Source organism: Dipodomys ordii, unplaced genomic scaffold (assembly GCF_000151885.1).
Source record: "Dipodomys ordii isolate 6190 unplaced genomic scaffold, Dord_2.0 Scaffold5, whole genome shotgun sequence".
Classification (NCBI taxonomy): domain Eukaryota; kingdom Metazoa; phylum Chordata; class Mammalia; order Rodentia; family Heteromyidae; genus Dipodomys; species Dipodomys ordii.
Window position 1 is genome coordinate 23,173,269 of NW_012267221.1, and position 21,368 is coordinate 23,194,636.

At 38.6% G+C, this 21,368-nt stretch overlaps 1 protein-coding gene across 3 annotated transcripts in view; it reads left to right on the forward strand.

Moving 5' to 3' along the window:
- LOC105996025 (mitogen-activated protein kinase kinase kinase MLT) overlaps window positions 1–21,368 on the forward strand; it is a 165,263-nt gene that overhangs the window by 98,227 nt on the left and 45,668 nt on the right. For 2 of the 3 annotated variants that reach the window (XM_013029967.1, XM_013029973.1), the window contains exons 9-11: window positions 2,800–2,874; window positions 8,316–8,422; window positions 14,765–14,900. In XM_013029967.1, the coding sequence (XP_012885421.1) occupies window positions 2,800–2,874; window positions 8,316–8,422; window positions 14,765–14,900 (318 nt within the window). Of the gene's footprint in view, window positions 1–2,799; window positions 2,875–8,315; window positions 8,423–14,764; window positions 14,901–19,575; window positions 19,998–21,368 lie in introns of those variants that run through there. The other variant, XM_013029981.1, reaches the window with a different exon arrangement.

Below are 21,368 nucleotides of genomic sequence, written 5' to 3' on the forward strand. Positions count from 1 at the left end.
TGGCACATTATTTAGTTTACCACACAGCATTGCTTTTTGAGTCTATAAGAAAATCAATGCTTTAAAAAATTGTATCTGAAGATCGATCTTTGCTTCTGAATCCTTAATGAAATAAGGCCTTTACATAATCATTTTTTCCAATTAAATCCTGTTAAAACTAGATTGATAAAGCACTTTAAAGTTTACAAAGTAAACAGTGAACTTTTAGGGAAGACATAAAATAAAGAAAACATTACTAAGACATTTTGAAAATCTAGAGATATGTTTCTTTGCTTTTGTCATTTCCATGAAACTCAATCAGTAGGCATTCAAGATGTTCTGGCTGCATAATTTCTTTCACAAATACTTAGATTTTTATGTAAAATGTGTTTTGTCTTCATAAAACTTAATTCACTGCTCTTAAATGCACTTTAGAAAGAGAAAAACTTGACTTAAAAATAATTTTTACTCCCTATGTAGAAAATGGTGTAAGAAATAATACGATTTATAATGTCATACCTAATTTAGTTCAGTGTCTAAGTCTATATTTAACTGATACTTGACCATGTCTGATTATTTTAAGTGACTGTTTCTTTGTGTAATTTCACAAATGTGTGTCTAGAAAGTTTTCCAGCTCCCCCTACCAAAAAAAAAAAAAAAAAGATGACAGAAATGATCAACCTGATTCAGCCAGTTGACATTTCAGCTTATGGGAAAATGATGAGATAAGGTTATTCTGAAACATGTTTCCTTTTCTGAAAACTCATTTTTCATTATACATGGAGTACATTCAAGTTGCATAGTCTCTCTCTATTAGTTCCTATTGTACATTTCTTGATCTGCCTATTGACCTTTGTCAAAACATTTGCAGTTTACAGTGCCATACAATAACAGCAATACACCTTACTCTAGTCCATGAGACCATATGTTTAGAAGTGCTTAGTTTAGCCTTTAATTTGGAGAGGGTTGTTTTATTTTCCTTTTGATTTTAAGTTTGTGTGTAATTGCAAGCATAAATTGTCAGTCTCCTTGTCAAGACAAGTCCTTTTCTAATTTTATACATAGCTTCTTCCTCCTCCCACCCCAAGCCAAATTACATTCAGTTTACACTTTCCTAGTACAAAACTTCTTTGGCAGACCATACTGGCGAGTAAATGTTAATACTATACAGTCAAATTATTCTCAACTTCATTATACCCAGTGTGCTTCCTCCACACTCCCTGACCCACCTCCTAGTGTTAGGGATGGAAACCAGGGCCTTGTACATGATAGGCAAGTACTCTACTACTGAGCTGTCTCTAGCTCGCAGTGCTTTCTTTACATCAACTATGTGAATACCCCTACTCCTCTGAAAGGAAATTCAGACAAACACATTGCAATGCACAAATAGATGCTCAGGCATGACCACACTACAGGAGATAATGAGGCAGGTGCAGGTGGTTGCACATGTGGATAAATAGAATTCAACAGCTGCTAATGCAGCCTGCTAGAGTACCAAGAGTAGCACTGTTGTTGGCAACAGTCTTTGAGACAATCTTGGAAAAAATTATGAATAATGCAAAAGTCTGCCTTTGATTTCGTTTATTTGGTAGCTGCACGCTTAGAAAGTTTGTTGTGTTTTGAAACTGTGTTTCAGAAACCTAATTTATATTTATCTGTAAATCCAAGTTAGATTCTAGGCCTAGAAAAATTAGAAGTCTCCCTTATTTGCTTATTTTGTGTACATGAATGTACACAAAACATTGGCAGTTTGCTGGGTATCAAGAGAGATCTTGATCATGCAGGATTTGATGGCGTATGGAAGGATGTCATTTATGTGTGTGGCCCTGGGGATTGGACTCAGGGCCTCCCACATGCTACGTAGGTGCTGTCTCACTGAACTATAACTCTTGTCCCTTCGATCTTTAAGACAAAATTTCCTTCTTCAGTTAAGAGTATGATATCTTCTATAAGAGCCACTACCACAGAATGTTAGAATAGATGGATCCTCATACAATAATGTGGTCAGAATGTTAGAATGGATTGATCCTCATACGATTATGTGGTTTGGATCAGGTTCTTTAAACATAAGGGTATGACCAAAACCAAAGCCATAATGAGTCTTACATTCAGAGGATCTTATTTACCCATGAGAAAATTCACAGTCCTTTCAAATTGTTTCTGTGATCCACTGTGTTGAAGCTGTTTTCAAGCTGTACCTCTGTTGCCAAAATAAAGCCATTTTTGAGTTCCCTGCCTCTTTTCCAATATTATTAGTTGTCTGTGAAAACAGTGTGATAAATTTGTGGAGTTTTGGGAGAGGTGGTGGTGGTGCCAGTCCTGGGGCTTGAACTCAGGGCCTGGATGCTGTCTCTGAGCATTTTTGCTCAAGGCTAGCACTCATGCACTTGAGCCACAGCTCTACTTGTGGCTTTTTTGGTGGTTAATTGGGGATAAAAGTCTCATAGACTTATTTGCCCAGGCTGGCTTCAAACCGTTTGATCCTCAGGTCTTAGCCTCCTGAGTAGCTAGGATTACAGGCATGAGACACTGGGACCAGGCTAAATTTATGGTTTTGCAGTTAGGTCCTGTCCCACTGTAGAGTCTCCTTGCCTTATTCATGCCTTTGTTGCATTTGTCCCTGCCATGTCCCCTTGGAGGAAAAGTAAAAGTCTTTAGAAATTAGATATTCCAAATCTAAACATAAATTCTCCCTTGTCATATATTATTAGTCCACGAAAGCTTTAAATGTCATGTCTCACATCTGCTCCTGAATTGACCTTCTCATGACCCTTTGGTGGTATTGGCTCATGTTTTATTTTGTTCTTCTGTCTACTATAGAGGCTGACCATTCCAAGCAGCTGCCCCAGAAGTTTTGCTGAACTGTTACACCAGTGTTGGGAAGCTGATGCCAAGGTATTCTGTTGCTGTTCACAATTCTAAAGATCACTTGTATGGTTTGTGTTTCTAAAACTTGAGTTAGCAAAATGTATTAGCCAGCAATGCAGATTTGGCTGTAATTTGCTATTCCTGTGAGCCGCAGGCTTACTGTGAAGGTGATATCAGCATCTGCTCATCTCTAGAGATTTATCAATTTCTGGGCTGAGAAGGTGGCTCAGTGGTAGAGCGCTTGCCTTGCATGCCTGAGGCCCTGGGTTCGATTCCTCAGCACCACATAAGCAAAAAGAAAAAAGCCAGAAGTGGCACTGTGGCTCAAGTGGTAGAGCGCTAGCCTTGAGCTGAAGAGCTGAGGGATAGCACCCAGGCCCAAAGTTCAGGTCCCACGACCGGACCCCCCCCCACAAAAAAAAAGAGATTTATCAATTTCTGAAGATTCATAGGGAATATTCCTCATAGCCCTCTTTTGTATTCTTGACTCTGTAAAAATAGTTTTGTGCTTAATTTTTAAATACTAACCATTGTACTGTGTGCCTATGGCTCATACCTGTAATCCTAACTACTCAGGAGACTGAGATATGAAGATCACCATTAAAAGCCAGCCCAGGCAGAGAAGTCCATGAGACTTTTATTTCCAACTAACCAGAAGAAAGCAGGAAGTGGAGCTGTAGCTTAAGTGGTAGAGTACTCATCTTGAGGGAAAAAGCTAAATCTAAAAGCCCAGGCCCTGAGTTCAAGCCCAGGTATCAGCACCCCCCCAAAAAAAATTGTGTGGTCTAAAAGTGGGGAACAAACAGTATTTAAAGTAAGCACTGTTTCAAACATTTTATGTATGTTGTTATCCCTTCCCCAGAATGAAACAGGCATATTCTCCTTATCTTACTGATGAACCAAGACACCTAGCAGTTAAATAATGACTTAAGGTCACACAGCAAGTACCCAATGGGGCTGCACATGAACCCAAGAAGTCTGGCATAATGTTACTTTATGTTGTCTTTCTCACCAAAGAGCAGACGAAAATAGTATTTCTAGAGACTCTTGATTTGCCCTCTCTGTCCAGTGTCAAGAATGTTTTTGGGCTATCAAAACAGAGTTGGAGAAACTCCAAAACAGGCTTTCGTGTGTTATCACATAGGAGCATGAGTAGCCCATTTCCTTTCCCCTCTAAAGATCATTTGAAAAGACATGTAGAAATATTGACAGATAAAATGATAGCTAGTGTTGGAGTTGCTTCAAAAGAGGGTGAAGGGAAATGGATGATGATGTGGATTAAACAAATTGAGGGATCTGGAGGTTTGTTGTATTGGGGTTGTTTTCTACTTTTATGAGTGTCTGGAATTTTCCATAATAAAAAGGTAAAATATCAAAAAGAGTCTCACATATTAAACATTAGCATGAGAGAGCAATTACAGTCTAGAAGGGAACAAATATTTATAGTTCACATTTGTCTAGATTTTCATGGAAATGAAAGTATTATAATTAACCTTAGAAATAGAAGCCTACTAAAAAATGGAATTCTTCCTTGATTTATACCCAGTTCCAGCCTGACCCACAGAAGAGTGGATGATATAGCATGCAGTCGGTTCTTTGGCAAAATGCTGCTCTAGTGAAAATAACTCAATTAGTGGGTTTGCTGACTATGTTAATAAAACAATTTATGTGGATTCAAGAAGAATTTTCCCCAGTATTTTTTCCCACACTGAGAGCAAAGTATAATAATGCAGCTAATAAGGCAGCTGGAGGGCCCAGGGCTCAGAGGCCTTCTATCCCACGTGCTCCTGCATGGCATGCTGGGAAAGCTCATGTGTATTGATGCCAGCCTTTGTCCTGCAGTCCCTAATCCTAGATTTTGCTTTCACTAACACTCTTCAACCTTCTTCAGCCATTTTTCTAGTTGAAAAAGGCTGAAATACACAATATACAATTAAATCTTTAATCAGTTCTTTAAAGAATGTAGCATGCTTCAAAACTGTGTTCCTTGTTTTTATGAGTACTCTGTAACAACACTGCCATGTATCTTATCAGTTCTAACCCTGTGTAGGCCCTGTATTCTTAGGGTGGGATTTTGGAGAATGTGAAGATCTCTAAGCAATAGAGAAATTGCACTTTATAACTAATACAATAGAAATGATTAGCAGACATTTACAAACTTGTTTTAAAACATGTGTTTCAGACTGTTTAAACAGTATCATATTCTCTTTCTCCACTGTCCTACTAGTTTTATGTCCCTTGTAACACATGCACCGATTTTGGTAGGATTGTTCTCCATGATTCTTAAGTAGAAAGCTCATCTATCTATCTATCTATCTATCTATCTATCTATCTATCTATCTATCTATCTATATATATATATATTTGTAATTATATTTCAGAGTGAGCTCAGAGTAAGCTTTTAATTTCTTAATCAGAAGCTCAGTACTATATTAATAAATTCCAAATATATACATGTATAACTAAATGTTCATTGACTAAATGATGGTATAAACCCTCCCACAATAAGGACACTGGATTTGACTCTTCTAGAAGACCAAAGAATCTTGTGTTCCTGTTGCATGAAGTATGAAGTTTAAAGTTGTTGTTTTTCTTAAATTTGTAACATTTTATTCTGATAATCAGGTTTTTATTTCTTAAATTCATAACATTTTATTCTGATAAACCACTCCATGCCCCTGTACTTAATTTAATCAGACAGCTGGCTTGCATTTCCAACCTGCCATTGCTAATCTTCCAGGCACACCTCAGATACCTTCACTCCTGACCATGTTTTCTTCCTTCTAGTTTTCCTTCTGAAAGTTTTCTTCCTTCTCGTTTTCCTGAACCCTCACTGGTCCTTCTTTGCTTACTCTGCCAGCCTGGCCAGACTTAGACTTTTTTTCCAAACTCAGTCTGGGCTATTGCCTTCCCTTGGAGTATGGCATTTTTTAAATCTTCTTGTCAAATGGACAGCAGCTCTATGAGGGAATAGTTTAGTTCCCTTGCATACTTCCCTATAGTACTTTGTATCAGTTTAGTAAATAGAAATCCGGTACCTTGTCTACCGAAGCCAGATCATTGTAAACTTCCTGACAGGCATGTTTTAGTTCTCTAGCAGGAAATCTAGAGCTACTCAGTCAGAAATTAATCACACACACAAAAAAGCTGGAAATGGAGCTGTGGTTCAAGTGCTATAGCACTAATCTTGAGCAAAAGAAGTTCAGGGACAGCACTCAGGCTCTGAGTTCAAGCCTCAGGACTGGCACCCCCCCAAAAAAGCCATCTTTTGCATTATACTTAAAAAAGGACCCTAAGCCCCTCAGAGAAACATCTGTAGATCCTAAACCAAATGTTATTTTCTGAACCCAAGGTAATTGAAAGCATCACTGCAAAATTCTTCACTGTTGTTATTTGAGGGGGTGGTCTTACAGTGTTGCCCAGGCAGACCTGAGCCCCTGCCCCAGCAGTCTTCTGCCTCAGTCTCCCAGGTAGCTGGGACTACAGGCAAGCACCAGTATGCTCTGCTGTTGCTGCTTTCAGAAGATTCATTTGCTCCTTTCGGAGAATAGATTTTAACTATAAAATAAAGATTTTTTTTCCCCACTAAGGATGCTTGTCACCCAATTACAAAAGAGTTGCTCTTTTTTTCAAAATGATCAAATGTAGGGAAAAGAATATTCTTTAAAGATTCACAGACTCCTCCTGCTGCTTTTCCTTACAAAAGGAAATCCCTATATTTATTATATAATTAGATCTTGTTCAAACAATTAAAGCATTTTTTTCTTTTAAAATCTGACATATGGTGGAAGAAATTCAGATGGGAACAGCTAAAGAATATTTTTCAGATTTCCTACTAAAGGCATTTTTCCTGTTTGTTCATCATTGGCATTTAAACATACGCCTTTTTTTTCCTTTTTGCAGTAATGGGATTTGAACTCAGGGACTTATGCTTCTGAGCACATGCTCTATCATCCCTCCAGCTATGCCTTGTACTTGAAATATATACACAAGTACAGATGCACCCATCCACACATACTCTGTGTGCCCACTGCACATACACCTTTGTGTACACACACATAAGCATGCAGGTCCTTAAAAAAAACACATATACAATAATGACAACCCAGAAAATACTCTAATTTTTCATTTCTGAGAAATGGAAAAATTGCTTTTCCTTAACAATGTAGGAAGAACTCAAGTCCCATGAGCAAGCCACCTCAACATTGTTCTTTGTTTTTGTGCTCCTAAATTAAAATGCATGTTTTAATTGCTGCAACTGTAATTTGTGCAGAAATGGTATAATTATGAGGCCCGATGAAGAGAGAACTTGCATCATCCTTTTATTATCTTTCTCCATTTTTGTTTTAACCTTTTGTCTCCACCTTGGCTCAAGTCTAAAGAATGACTAGTGTAGTTAGTTCTTAACTGTGGCTTTTTCAATTTCTGCCAAACAACACCTTACAGAGACCCTGAACTAAAGCTTATCTTAATGTCGATTAAACATTGAGAACAATAAAGTTAAGATGGATTTAAATAGGTTTGTTTTTAGTTCCTGACCAGCTGATTTGGGAGAGTGTATTAGATTAATAGGCAGATTTGATTCATCCCCCAATATTTTATATAAAAAAGGCATACCTCAGAAAAGATGAAAGACTTTTACAGTGAGCACTATTACACCCATTGCATATTACCATTAAATTTTTACCAGCTTTATCACACAGAGTGTGTGTGTGTATATGTGTGTGTGTGTACGTGTGTATGCATGTGAGCACACACACATGCACACATGTGCACACACGCTCATGCGCATTGGTGTTGGGGCTCTAACTTAAGACCTCATGCTCTCCCTTAACTTTTTGCTCAAGGCTAGCATTCTACACTTGAGTCATGACTCCATTCCTGGGTTTTTGTCTTTCTTTTTTTTGGGGGGGGTCCAGTCGTGGGGCCTGAACTCTGGGCCTGGGCGCTGTCCCTCAGCTCTTCAGCTCAAGGCTAGCGCTCTTCCATTCCTGAGTTTTTATTGGTTATTGGAGATAAAAGTCTCATGGACTTTTCTGCTTTGGCTGGCTTTGAACCTCAATCCTCAATCTTAGCCTGAGTAGCTAGGATTATAGGTGCCCACCAGTGCCTGGGTACCTAGGTGGCTTTTTAAATTTAGGCTTCACTTTTTCTTTTCAAAATTTTTACTCATACCTGAAAGGGAGAATTAGTACTCTCCTTACTTACAGAAAAAATACTGTTTATCCCAGCTTTTGGCCACATGGTAGGAAAACAACATGAATAATTAATTGAAATAAAAAAAATATGCTTCCCTGAACCTGCGTGATCTGAGAGTTGTAAAATAATCAGGTCATAACGTTGCTTCATGGTGTCTTTGGTTGTGATGGGCTGAACTTACTCCTATGCGGTGGCTATCTACTTTTCCTCTTAAGTTCCCACACGTGATTAATGTTTTTGTTTTGTTTTTGTTTTCCTTTCTTTTTCAGAAAAGACCATCATTCAAGCAAATCATTTTGATTTTGGAGTCCATGTCAAATGACACGAACCTTCCCGACCAGTGTAACTCATTCCTGCACAACAAGGCAGAATGGAGGTGGGTAACACTTCCATTCCAGTCCTGGCTCCCAATCTCAGTGGAGAAAAAACCACAGACACGTGGATAGCAGGCCTGATTTCTACGTGGAGCTTAGGGATAGAGAAAAGTCCTGCCTTTCATAAGCAAGCAACAAAGAGTTTCTCTAAGCTTGTTGTTTAGTGTATGTCTAAGTATTTGGAAAGAACATTGAAGTAATACCTTCTAAGACAAAAGATGGTTACCAGACATTTCTCTGTATAAATTCTGTGTTAGGAAGCTTTAGCTTCTTTTGTAACTGAGTGCCCATGGCTCATGCCTGTAGTCCTAACTACTCAGGAAGCTAAGTTCTAAGGATTGTGGTTCAAAGCCAGTCTGGGCAGGAAAGTCTGTAAGACTCTTCTCTCCAATTAACCACAAAAAGTCAGAAGTGGAGCTGTGGCTCAAGTGGTAGAATGTAGTGCCTTGCACAAAAAAAAAAAAAGCTTAGGGACAGTGCCCAGGTCTTCAGTTTAAACACCAGGACCAGCGCACGTGCACGCGCACACGCGCACACACACACACACACACACACACACACACACACACACCCCAGAAAAACAACTTTAGCCTTGAAATTTGCAGAACACAATCTACTAGTATAGGGGGTAGACAGGAACACTCTTTTAAAGGAAAGCGTTGTATGTTTATACATCTCATTAAAACTTGTTAAATATAAAACAACCTCAGTAATGAGAGAATTGTATTGTGTGAGTGGAAAAAGTAAGCCCAGGATGAAACAGTTGAGCTGGTCACATGATACAGGAATATAAATAGTGTGCTTGGGAGCTGACACTCCTCCCTGACTCAGCAGAGTTGAAGAAACTTCATTCCTGATAGCCACGATGCTAATGCAATGCCTTCTGCCATCTGCTGGCACTAGATGATACTGCACGCACTTTAGAACTCACTTGGTTCTTCTGTACCTACACATTTTTTTCCCTGCTTTCTGTTTGATCTTTTACAATGACCATATTCATTTTATTCCTTTGAAATCACCTAGGCTAGTGAATTTAATGAATATTTATTTAGGGTTACAAAATGACCACAATGAATTCAAGTCTTAAGTGTGAGGGACTTTTGTCTGTACCAAAGTAATTAATACAACAAAACTTGGAAGTCATGTTTTCTACAGTCGTAGATCAATACCCATCTATCTAATCAGATCACCCCCACCATATATGAGTTCCAATTGCCCTGAAGAAGAAGTGTCAAAGATTCAGAAGGCCCTGTACTCCAGGCTCTCGATTCTCACTGAAAGATATCAGTAGTATATCCTTTAGTTCCTGGCTTCTGATCCCTGACGGGGCATGTATCTCCCTCACTGAGGACCACTGCAAGGTCAGTCTTCTCTGTTGACCCAGCTGCCCATTCTCCTGAACCACTCTTCCCAGCTCCTGCTGAACAAGCACAGCTACAAGGGAGTATTCCCTGTGCTTTGGCTACATAGTACTGCCTATGTGCTCTCAGTTCTTCATCATTTTTTGTGTCCCCCCCCCCGTCTGAGATGTTGGGGGAAAGCCAACAATTTCTTTGTGAATCACTATTTGCACAGCATCTGGAACATGCCATTGCTCAGTAAAAATACAGGGAAGGAAAGGAGAAAGAACGTATAATGGCAGTAATACGTAAAGACATTGTACTCTTGAACAAGAAAAGATAAATGTAAGCAAACGTGTTTGGTGAGACAGAACTGCTTCTGCCACTCGTGCATTTGTTCCTTGAACTTCTGCTTATGCAGGAAGGGCTGCTGCCTTGAGGTCCTGAGCTACAGTGGCAAGCACACTTGCCCCCAAGCACTAGATGCTCTCATAGGGCTGTCCTGTGTTAAACTGCTAAATATAAGTGTACAAGTAACTGTCCAACTGCTGTTTTGACAGGCATTGGACAAAGAAGTACTGAACGTCTGAGGGTATTCACCATGAAATCTGACCCAGTCTGAGGTTATAATAAAAGCATTCCCAGAGGAAATGCTATTTGATCTTGTTAACTAGAGGATTTGTGGGATTTTGATACTAGTATTAACTTACTGAGATAGAGAACTAGTTAGCATATGCCAACAAAATAAAAAAAGCAAAATTGGTAAATGTTCTATGTAATACTTTCAAACCTCCATATGACGCACCCAAAACAATAGTCATCATAAGTATTAAATTTCCAAGAGAAATGACATGCAATTACAATTTTTCCCTATGCAATAGGATCAGCATTTCTCAAATGTTCTCCTTTCAAAACTCTGTTATATTCTTAAAAATTATCAAAGGCTCTAAAGAAGTTTTGTTTCCATGGGTCATATCTATCCATATTTAGCACATTCAAAAATAAGGCTGAGAAAATTTTGCGTATTTATTGATTCATCTAAAAAATAATAAATCCTATGGCACTATCACATGTATGAAGACTCTGGAAAATTCTATAAACTTATAAAAGGAAGCGAATAGGAGAGGAAAGTTCTGCCTCAGTTCTATTCTGAAAACAATTTGACAACAAGAATACTCTGAAAATAATGCCATAGGTCTCCAGACCACATACTGAAAACTATTTTCTGGTAAAAGTTGCTATCTCTAAAATAACAAAGTAATTAAAATATACTAAAAACACAAAAAAAGCATTTCACAGAAGGAGAAATCAAATGGCTAATAAACCCATGAACATTATTCAACCTCAGTGGTCAAATTAATATAAGGAACTATAATTGTCTCCGACTGGCAAAAATTCACATTGTGAAAATATTCAGTGTTGGTGAGAAAATGCCAGTCTTCTGAAGGCCCTAAAAATGTTTATATTCTTCATCCTGGAAATCTTACCACTTCTCTTTATTCCTGAAAAAAGAATCAAGAAAGCCATGTGAGAAATGGAAGGCAGGCACTGGTAGCTGTAATCCCAAATTAATCTTAGCTTCCCAAGAGGCTGAGATCTGAGGATTGTAGTTCAAAGCCAGCTTGGGCAGAAAAGTTCATGAGACTCTTCTTATTTCTATTTAATGAACAAAAAGGCAATTGGTAGAACACTAGCCATGAGCCGAGTGAAAGCATATGGCCTTGAGTTCAAGTCTCACTACCAGTACACAAAAAGAAAAAAAAAGGAGTGTTTGTAGGCCATCATTCAGCAAACCTCATTTAGAAATGCAAATCTAGACATGCAATAGAAGGGGAATGATTCTTGTGAATGATATTTCCATACATAGCATAATGCAAAAACATTCACAGATATAAACAAAACTTTTAAAATGGAGGCTATGACCAAGTTTGTTTAGAAGGATTATAAATGCTATAAAGCGAGTATATATTAGCATGTATGTGTACTTCCATATAAAGAAAAGTATCAAAAAGTCACAGGGCAATAAGATTTTTTAAGATTTTTAAAGATGGTTTTCTAGTTGTATATCTTCATTTAAACTTTTCCTAAACTAAGGCTGATTGATAAATGTAATTTTTTTTACATATTTTAAAGTGAAAGGCATTGTGGCTCATACCTGTGGGCCTAGCTACTCAAGAGGGCTAAGTACAAGGATCTTGAGTTCAAACCCAAAGCATTATAGCAGATCCCATCTTTGAAAAGCAAACAAACAACAACAACTCCCCCAAAAGAAAGCACACATACACACACTTTTTCTCTCTCTCTCACACACACACACACAAACACACACAACCTAGATCTTAGTAAAGGGAACATTGGGAAAACTGATCGTTGAAATCAACTTGGTTGGATTTGATTTAAAAGAAAACTGGTTTTCCCTCAACCCAGACACTTAAATGATACCTTTAGAATAGGAAGGTCATATATAATGCATCAATAAATGCATCTGATACAAACGGATGTACAAGAAAAAGGGAACAGCAGGGAGGGGTGCCTTCTGCATGTAGACAGGGTAAAGGTCACTTTCTGTCATACTAACCTCACATCCTGGAGATGGGTAAGGGAGCAGGGCCTGAGGAGACAGGTTGAGGGTAAGAAACTTCCCTTGGGGCAGCACTTATAGGTGTGTTGTAGGTGTGTTACTTGGCTAACTTAACTGTTGATCCGATTTCCAAAAGGGCTCACAATTGCAGTGCATTCCCAGAGCTGGAAGTTGAGATGCGGCCTTTGTTCAGTTACAAGTGAAACAGACCATGCTGGCTATTTATTCTGAGCCAAAAGAAAATCAGTGGGCTTGGTCTCACTGGAAGAAGAGTTAGGGCTGGCTTGGCCAAAGCACCACCACACAGATGAGCCATGGGGCCACTGCCAGCTCACTACTGAGCATGCCCTCTGACCCTTACTGCCTCAAGATGTCGCACTCACTTTTTGTTACAAAGGTTTACCCTAAGGTTTTCTATATTAGATTCCTACCACACTCCCTCCCACCCCCGCCCTATCCTCCTTTTTCCTTTTTTATTTTTTTTTGGTGGTTTATGGGCCTTGAACTCTGGGCCTGGGCACTGCCCCTGAGCTCTTTTGCTCAAGGCTAGTACTCTACCACTCTGAGCCACAGTGCCACTTCCAGTTTTCTGGTGGTTAATTGGCGATAAGAGCCTCAAGATCATTCCCACCTGGGCAGGCTTTGAACCATGATCCTCAGATCTCAGCCTTTCGCTAGAGTAGCATGAATCACCAGTGGCCAGCTTCTTAATCCTCCTTTTGAAAAATAAAAACAGGGGCTGGGAAGGTGGCTAAGTGTTACAGTGCTTGCCTAGCATTCATGAGGACATGGGTTTGATTCCTCAGCACCACATAAACAGAAAAGAAGCTGTTCTTAGAACATAAATTTAGATATTAACATTGTGGCAACCATGTAGGAGATAGTTTGTGCCCAGCTGTCTTACCAGTTCAGTTTCTATGAAGAAAGTCTTCTGTCACTGGTCATACTCCAAGTGTGATGTTGATTGGCCCAGAAATGAGGCAGGGAACTTCTCTTAGAAATGGTGAATATTGTAGAGACCCTGAATTCCTCTAGACCCTGGTGTCCTGTGCTTTCCAAATTGTAAAAAGAACCCAGGGTTTTTTTTGTTTTTGTTTTTTGTCAGTCCTGGGGCTTAAACTCTGGGCCTGCGCATTGTCCCTCAGTTCTTCAGCTTAAGGCTAGCACTCTACTACTTGAGCCACAGTATCACTTCCAGTTTTCTGGTGGTTTATTGGAGATAAGAGTCTCATGAACTTTCCTGCCCGGGCAGGCTTTGAACTGTGATCCTCAGATCTCAGCCTCCTAAGTAGCTAGGATGATGGGCGTGAGCCAGCCATGCCTGGCCCCAGATTTTTATTTAACAGTGGAAATTTCCAGCATACTGAGTCATGAACTCCAAAGAAGTATTTTAAGAATCTGTTTTAAAGCTGGGAGCAAGTGGTTCATGCCTGTAATCCTAGCTACTCAGAAGGCTGAGATGATATGAGGATCCAGGTTCAAAGCCAACCTGTCAGGAAAGTACAAGATTCTTATCTCCAATAAACTACTTTAAAAAAAAAAAACTAACACACACACACACACACACAGCTTTATTTTTGTTTTTGTTTTGAACAGCTGCCTAGGTAATTCTTAGGCTCATGTAACTTGTGAAAATGTGACATCACCCCACCCCTTACAACCAAAGAAAGTCAGGTTAATCAATTGATTGCTTAGGTTACTCAGCCACTGAGTAGACAGAGCCATCTGAGTCTCTTGCTGATGACATGATATCGATAACCTATCTAAAGTATCATTTTCTCATCCATCATACAAGATCAGTGCCTGTTACTTGGAGTTGTTATGGAAATAAAGTAAGATTCTACATGTTATTGTTTTGTAAACTGAAAGAGCTAGATGGATACAAGCATATAATAAATGACTGAGCGTGAACCAGCTTCATAGCTTATGCTGTGCCCCAGTGGCTCTTCAATGCTTTGTTGAGATACTTTGAGAACTTATTTTTCTAAACTAGAAACAAGCTGTTAATGGAAAAAAATCCTGCTTCTCTTGTTGTTTCCTGATCCAGATTTGAGAGGCTCATGCCTATAATCCTAGCCTCTCAGGAGGCTGAGATGTAAGGATTGTGGGTCAAAGCCAGCAGAAAAGTTAGTAACACTCTGACCTCCAATTAACCAGCAAAAAGCCAGAAGTGGAGGTGTGGCTCAAGTGGTAGAACACCAGCTTTGAGCAAAAAAGCTAAGTAAGAGTATAAGACTGTGAGTTCCAGTTCTAATAATAGCAGATAGTACATGCATGCACATGCATGTGCACACACACACACACACACACACACACACACACACACAGCTTAGTCTTTTGCACTGATTGGTGTTTGAATAGACATCCTAGCCTCATTTATCCCCTCAGAAGCATGGACACTTAACTCAGTTATTTCTGTGTAGGTGTGAAATTGAGGCAACCCTTGAGAGGCTAAAGAAACTGGAGCGTGATCTCAGCTTTAAAGAGCAGGAGCTCAAAGAGCGAGAAAGGCGGTTAAAGATGTGGGAGCAGAAACTGACAGAGCAGTCCAACACCCCGGTGAGTATCTTTCCCCCCAGAGCCCATGCAGCACTTAGAACCCAGCCAGCATGGCAGCATGGCAGCATGCAGCATGGTGACTCAGCCTTCTTCCTGCCCCTGCCACCACCTTCTAGTTTCCTGCCTGTGTGCTTATGTCTTAAAGGCAAGGTGTATAAATTAACCAAAATGCCAGAGACATAGAAGAAAAAGATTGTTTTCATTCTAGCTCTTTGATTAAGCTTTGTTATTTTCCAGTGTATGTGTATATTTGAGTGCACAAAAAAATAATATCTGGCATACTTTCTGCTATTTCTTTTCAGTATGTGCCTAAATGCTGATTTAACTTCTTCTAGTTGATCAGTAATTAATAGCTGTCATTCCAAGGCAGTGAAAAACATCTTTGATGTGTCAGACTTAACCACATTTTCCTTCTAAAACTGAGCTAGCTGATGACATAGGCAATGCTGATATTAATGTTCCTATCTCTGTTCAACGATATGATCATAGACAGCAAAAGTTTGCAAAAAAAGACCTCTCTTGGGGCAAGCTTCCACAATGCTTTACATCAAGGAAGACTTCCTCTACCCTAATCTTCTATCTTACATTTAGCGGAGCAAAGAAATTCTTTTTAAAGATTTTGTTGTTTGTATACTAATCTTGACCTTATATGCGATATTAAAATTAAATCAAATTTCAACATTCCCTATTTGACTTCAGGAATTAAATACTAATTTAGAATTGTTTTTTCCATGTTTTTTTTAAATGGGCAATATGTGACTGTATAAAATCACAAAAGAAATGGTAAATTAAGAGTAAACTTACTGGGGCTGGGAAGGTAGTTCAGTGGTAGAGTGCTTGCCTCACATGCATAAGGCCCTAGGTTTGATTCCTCAGCACCACATAAGCAGAAAAAGTTGGAAGTGGCACTATGGCTCTAGTGGTAGAGTGCTAGCCTTGAGCTGAAGAGCTGAGGGACAGCACCCAGACCCAGGTCAGGCCCCACAACCAACCAAAAAACAAAAAGAATAAACTTACTGAGCAAAGCACCAGTAGCCTATAATCCTAGCAACTTAGGAAGCTGAGGTCTGAGAATCATGGTTCAAAGCCAGCCCAGGTGGAAAAGTCTGTGAGACTCTTTATCTCCTGTTAACCAGCAAAAAAAAGCCAGAAGTGGAGCTGTGGCTTAAGTGGAGAGTGCCAGCCTTGAGCAAAAAAATCAAACAAAGACAAAAACAAAAAATACGCTAAGGGACAACACCAAAACCTCAGTACTGGGAGTAGGGGATAAGCTAATTGACAATTAAACAAACAAAACAAAACTAGCTTAAATGCCTCTCATCAGTGATCTCTAGAAAGCTGTAGTATCTCAACTGTTGACCCCATTAAGCAGTCAGTCAGTGTCTAGCTTCAGAGTAGTTCCAGTATCTAAAGAATCAATTCAATAGTTTGTTACCTGTTCTAATTTGTGTGAGAAACAGCCCAGTATCCACAAGGGAGACGAATAAAGTTAATTGTTTGTAATCATATCTAACTTTTGCAAAGATCACTTTGGAAATCCAGGTAACCCCAAAATAAGAATTGAATTGCTATGTGTAAGTGTTGAGGACATTTGATAAATTCCTGAATTTAATGTGACTTTCAAGAAAAAGCTGGGGTAAGGGGGTGGGGTCTGTTCCAGGTGAACTGGAGGCAGCAGGCAGACTCAGGGAGAGGCTCCCAGGGTCTGCTTCTCTCAGGCTGGTGGGGCAAGGGCAGGAGTGGCAGGGCACCCATGTCCCTGCCTCTTGTCTTCTGCAATCCAAGGGGGTCTCCTGCTTTGTTTCCTTGAACGCAGTGAAGTCTTAAGCTAATGAGGCATTGCATGGCTTGATGCTTTCTTAATGTAGGTTTGTAAGAGAAAAGAAACACCTTTAAGCCACCTATTGGAGTATGCTTTAAACCCTTTCTTTAGTTTATTGGCATCCCTTTTGCTGAGAAATTATGGGCTGCCTTGTACACATTATCGCTCTTGGTAACATAGTTGTGTAATAAATAATGAAACACTGTGAGTGCTCAGTAGGTTGTATGAGTGCATTTTAACTCCAGAAAACTTAGTGTAAAGGAGCCATTCTGAAGGCTTCCAGCTAACAATGGACAGCAGGAAGCACAAGCTAGTGAGATTTTTTTCCTCCCTTTTCCCACTTAGGAGCTGAGTTGTCTTTCTTTATGTACTTGCTTTTAATGTATCCTCTGCCTAGAGCTGCTACTTTTGAAGGAAGGCAAGTTTATGTTCAGGTAGTTCTTATATAGGTACTTCCTTTTATCCTCATTTTACTTTCTAGTTGCCTTTAAATGAGATTACTGCAAGAACTATAAAAATAAATCTTAAAAGAGAATTGGCTAGCGGCTTAGGTACCTGTAGGTAGCCTCATCTTAATTATAAAAGTCTAATCTTTGTGTAGCTTTATAAAAATGTTATTGAATTGATTTCAAGGACACTGTTTTCTTTCCTAAAACAACAAAGATATTTGGGAAGATAAGTCTACACATTAAATAGGAAGAATGTTCTTTGTTTTTATTATTGTTACAGCTTGCTATAAAAGTTTGAAGAATAAAATCTTAACCTATTTATGGAAATCTTTAGTGTCTAACATACTCTAAGAAAAGACTTCTGCAATAATAAAATAAGCAACACAGAGTTCCTGCAAGGATCTGACAATTGGAAACAAATTTGAGAAGTTGAAAAAGACAACTACACGGGAAATAAGACCCTATTTCCAGTGTTTAAGGATCTATGGCAATATTTTTCTTTCATATTCTTGCAGTTTGTTGGCTGAATTATCTAAAGCTGTTACTCAGGTTACAGGTCTAGAACGCTTTTCTTTTTTTGCCAGTCCTGAGGCTTGAACTCAAGGCCCAGACCTAAGATTCTTTTTGCTCAAGGCTTGCACTCTACCACTTGAGCTAGTGTCACTCTAGCTTTTTCTATTTATATGGTGCTGAGGAATCAAACCCAGGGCTTCATGCATGTTAGACAAGCACTCTACCACTAAGCCTATAAGTCTTTTCTTAATAGAAGAAGCTGGCATAAAAATGGATAAGCTGGGTATGAATGGCTCATGCCTGTAATATCCTAGCTACTCAGGAGACTAAGATCTGAGGATTGCAGTTCAAAGCCAACCTAGCCAGAACAGTAGATGAGATCCTTATCTCTAATTAACCACCAAAAAGCCAGAAGTGGAGCTGTGGCTCAAGTGGTAGAGCAGTAGCCTTGAGCAAAAAAGCTCAGGGACAGTGCTCAGGCCCTGAGTTCAAGCCCTGGGACCAGCACAAAAATAAATCTTCACTCTAGTTTAAAAATTAGGAAATTGATGCTAAATATTAGGTATCTTTGCTTTCAAAATGTAGAGTTCATACTAGAATTATATCACTTGTACATTATCACGAATTTACTAGCAACAAGCCGTATGAAAAAAATATGTCTTAATTTGCTTAAGTAAGTCACATTTTAACAGCTTTACCCCTGAAATAAATATGACCAAATGTTTATGGGACTAGCTTGTCTGTTAAAAATAATTACATAAGGTAGGAAATGTTTGTCTCCTCCGTGAGAAAGAGAACTAGAATAGAATAAAGTTCTAGATAGAAAAACTAAATAGAATAAAGTTCTGTCAGAAGAAAGAAACTGCCAGGCACCGGTAGCTCTTGTCTATAATCCTCACTACTCAGGAGGCTGAGATCTGAGAATCTTGTTTCAAACACTGCCTGAGCAGAAAAAAATCCCTGAGACTCTTACCTTTAATTAACCAAGAAAAAGACAAATGGAGCTGTTGCTCATGAGGCATAGCACCAGCCTTGAGAGTAAAAAGCTAAGAAAGAGCTCTCTGGCCCTGAGTTCAAGCCCCAGTACTTGTGCACATTCATACACACACACACACACACACACACACACACACGATTTGAATACTAGAGGATAATGATAAAATCTAAATTAGTATTAATACTAATTAATAAATTTTCTTCTACTTTTCACATATTATATGTAAATGTGACTTTAAAAATTTAGAGACAGAATTTGTTCATAAGTGAATTGCTGAATAATTTGAATATATTATGAGATAGCAGATCTGGCTGCAGTAAACATCACTGGGAGTAAAAGAATTCTACTCATTTGGAGTGTGGAAATCAGAATATGGATATAGGAAAGGAGGTGCAATCACCAGATTTGCAGAGCACATGGACAGCTGAACTGTTTTCATACTTTCTCTGTGAATTTCTTCCTTGGCATTGGAGCCCTTAATTTTTACTTGAGATTTAATATCTGCCTGATTTCTTTTTTAATGAATATAATGGTTAATAAAATGTTTCTATATGAAAGTGAAATTGGGAAAAATGAAGGGAAATCCTAAAAGCAATTTGATTTTAAGCAAAACGAAAGCTTAAAACGTGTACCTTCCTGTCCATTTGAAATGTGGCTTGCTGTGGTGCTTTGCAAACTTGTGGTTATGATTACTCTGTCATTCATCAATTATGGCAAATACACTGATGCCAAATCTGCCATGAAATAAGTTCTCACATCATTCCTTACATTCATGCATTGCACTAATCATTTACCTCCTGTGTTGTACCAACTAATTTTGTGGTATCTATTCCCCTGATTTAAATTGGTCCTAATTTCTCTTTTTTACTTCTGTCCTTTCTTTCCCTTTGATAGCTTCTCTTGCCTCTTGCTGCAAGAATGTCTGAGGAGTCTTACTTTGAATCTAAAACAGAGGAGTCAAACAGTGCAGAGATGTCATGTCAGATCACAGCAGCAAGTAACGGGGAGGGCCATGGCATGAACCCAAGTCTGCAGGCCATGATGCTGATGGGCTTTGGAGATATCTTCTCCATGAACAAAGCAGGAGCTGTGCTGCATTCTGGGATGCAGATAAACATGCAAGCCAAGCAGAATTCTTCCAAAACCACATCTAAGAGAAGGGGGAAGAAAGTCAACATGGCCCTGGGGTTCAGTGATTTTGACTTGTCAGAAGGTGACGATGATGATGATGACGGTGAGGAGGAGGAGAATGACATGGATAATAATAGCGAATGAAAGCAGAAAGTGAAGTGATAAAATAGAAAAAAAAAGGAAAAAAGGAAAGCCAAAAGCTAAAACCAAAGAAATTTGTTATCTCAGTCTGTTCAAAAACAGAAAAGAGGCAGCAAAAAAAAAACAAAAAACAAGCAATGCATTTTTAAGCCAATCACATTTACATGACAATGATTTCCTTATCAGTTTTATTTTTGATTTATTTTTGCTTTCAGAAAAGTGGGGTTTGGGCTAAGTAAAAACAAAACAAAAACATTATATTTATGAATCAGCAAATATGGTGCCTGATCATAGAAATTTGTGATTGTATACACACTAGAGCATTTTTACATTAGTGACATTCTGGCTTTTTCTTTTTTAATGAATATTTTATAGTTCATATTTGACTTTATTTTGTTCCCTTTATTCAGTCAGTTGAGAAACCTACCTTTGCAACAGGCACTCTTCACTCCTCGTGCTTCTTTGACACTTGATTTTTCTGTAACATACAACACTTTTTTTCTCTTGTGATAGTACATTGTAATGGCAGAAATGATTGATAGTGACTGTAAAATCCAGCCACAAAAAATACTGAGATGAAAGAAGGTTATAACAAAGCACTCCTTCAGAAATAACCTAACTGCCAAGAGTTTTCAGTACTAAATAGCATAGCTACTCAAAGTAAAACCTGAGCAGTGTTGTCACTAGTACATTGAAGGAGGAATATGCTAATTTGAAGCCAGTAGTATTTGGTGTGGGCTTGCATTAAGTCACGCTAGCCCTGGAAGCAATACCACACTGTCATGTGAGGCTCAGCTTGGACATACATGGAGCAAGATGTGGTACTAAGGCCTCCATCCAGGTGTGCATGCTGAATGGTGGCTACACTTGGTATGGCTGTTTCTTTGTTTTGTAAAGGGACACAATCATCCTGGGTTCTAAGCAGGCATACAGATCCCTTTAAAAGGAAATTAAATATTACAAAAGGAATAGTAAAAATGTTATCCTACTTAGGCACTAGCACATTCAGATATTTTTTTAATCCTTGCTCAGTGTTTCAGAGAGATTAATGCAGGTACTGTTCCAAAGACCTGGCTACCCAGGGATATTCTTAGATTATTTTCACATGTTTTTCAAAGAAAACAGAAAAAAAAATGTAGTTAGATAACAAAAGGCAAAAAAACAAAGACTTTTTTCTATTACATCAGAAAAGTATCATTCATTTGGCTATTATATTCCAGTATCTTTGGTTGTTCTTTACATAGAAGTTTTAAGAAACTTCATGTTATCTAATCATACATGTTATCTAATAATATGTTCAAGTATATTTGATCATAAAAGTGTTGAGATTTGAAATATGATGGGCTTCTAATCCCTACTAAGAACTGAAAAATACCACCAAATGATCAAATATTCTCTGCCTGGTTTTATGTAGG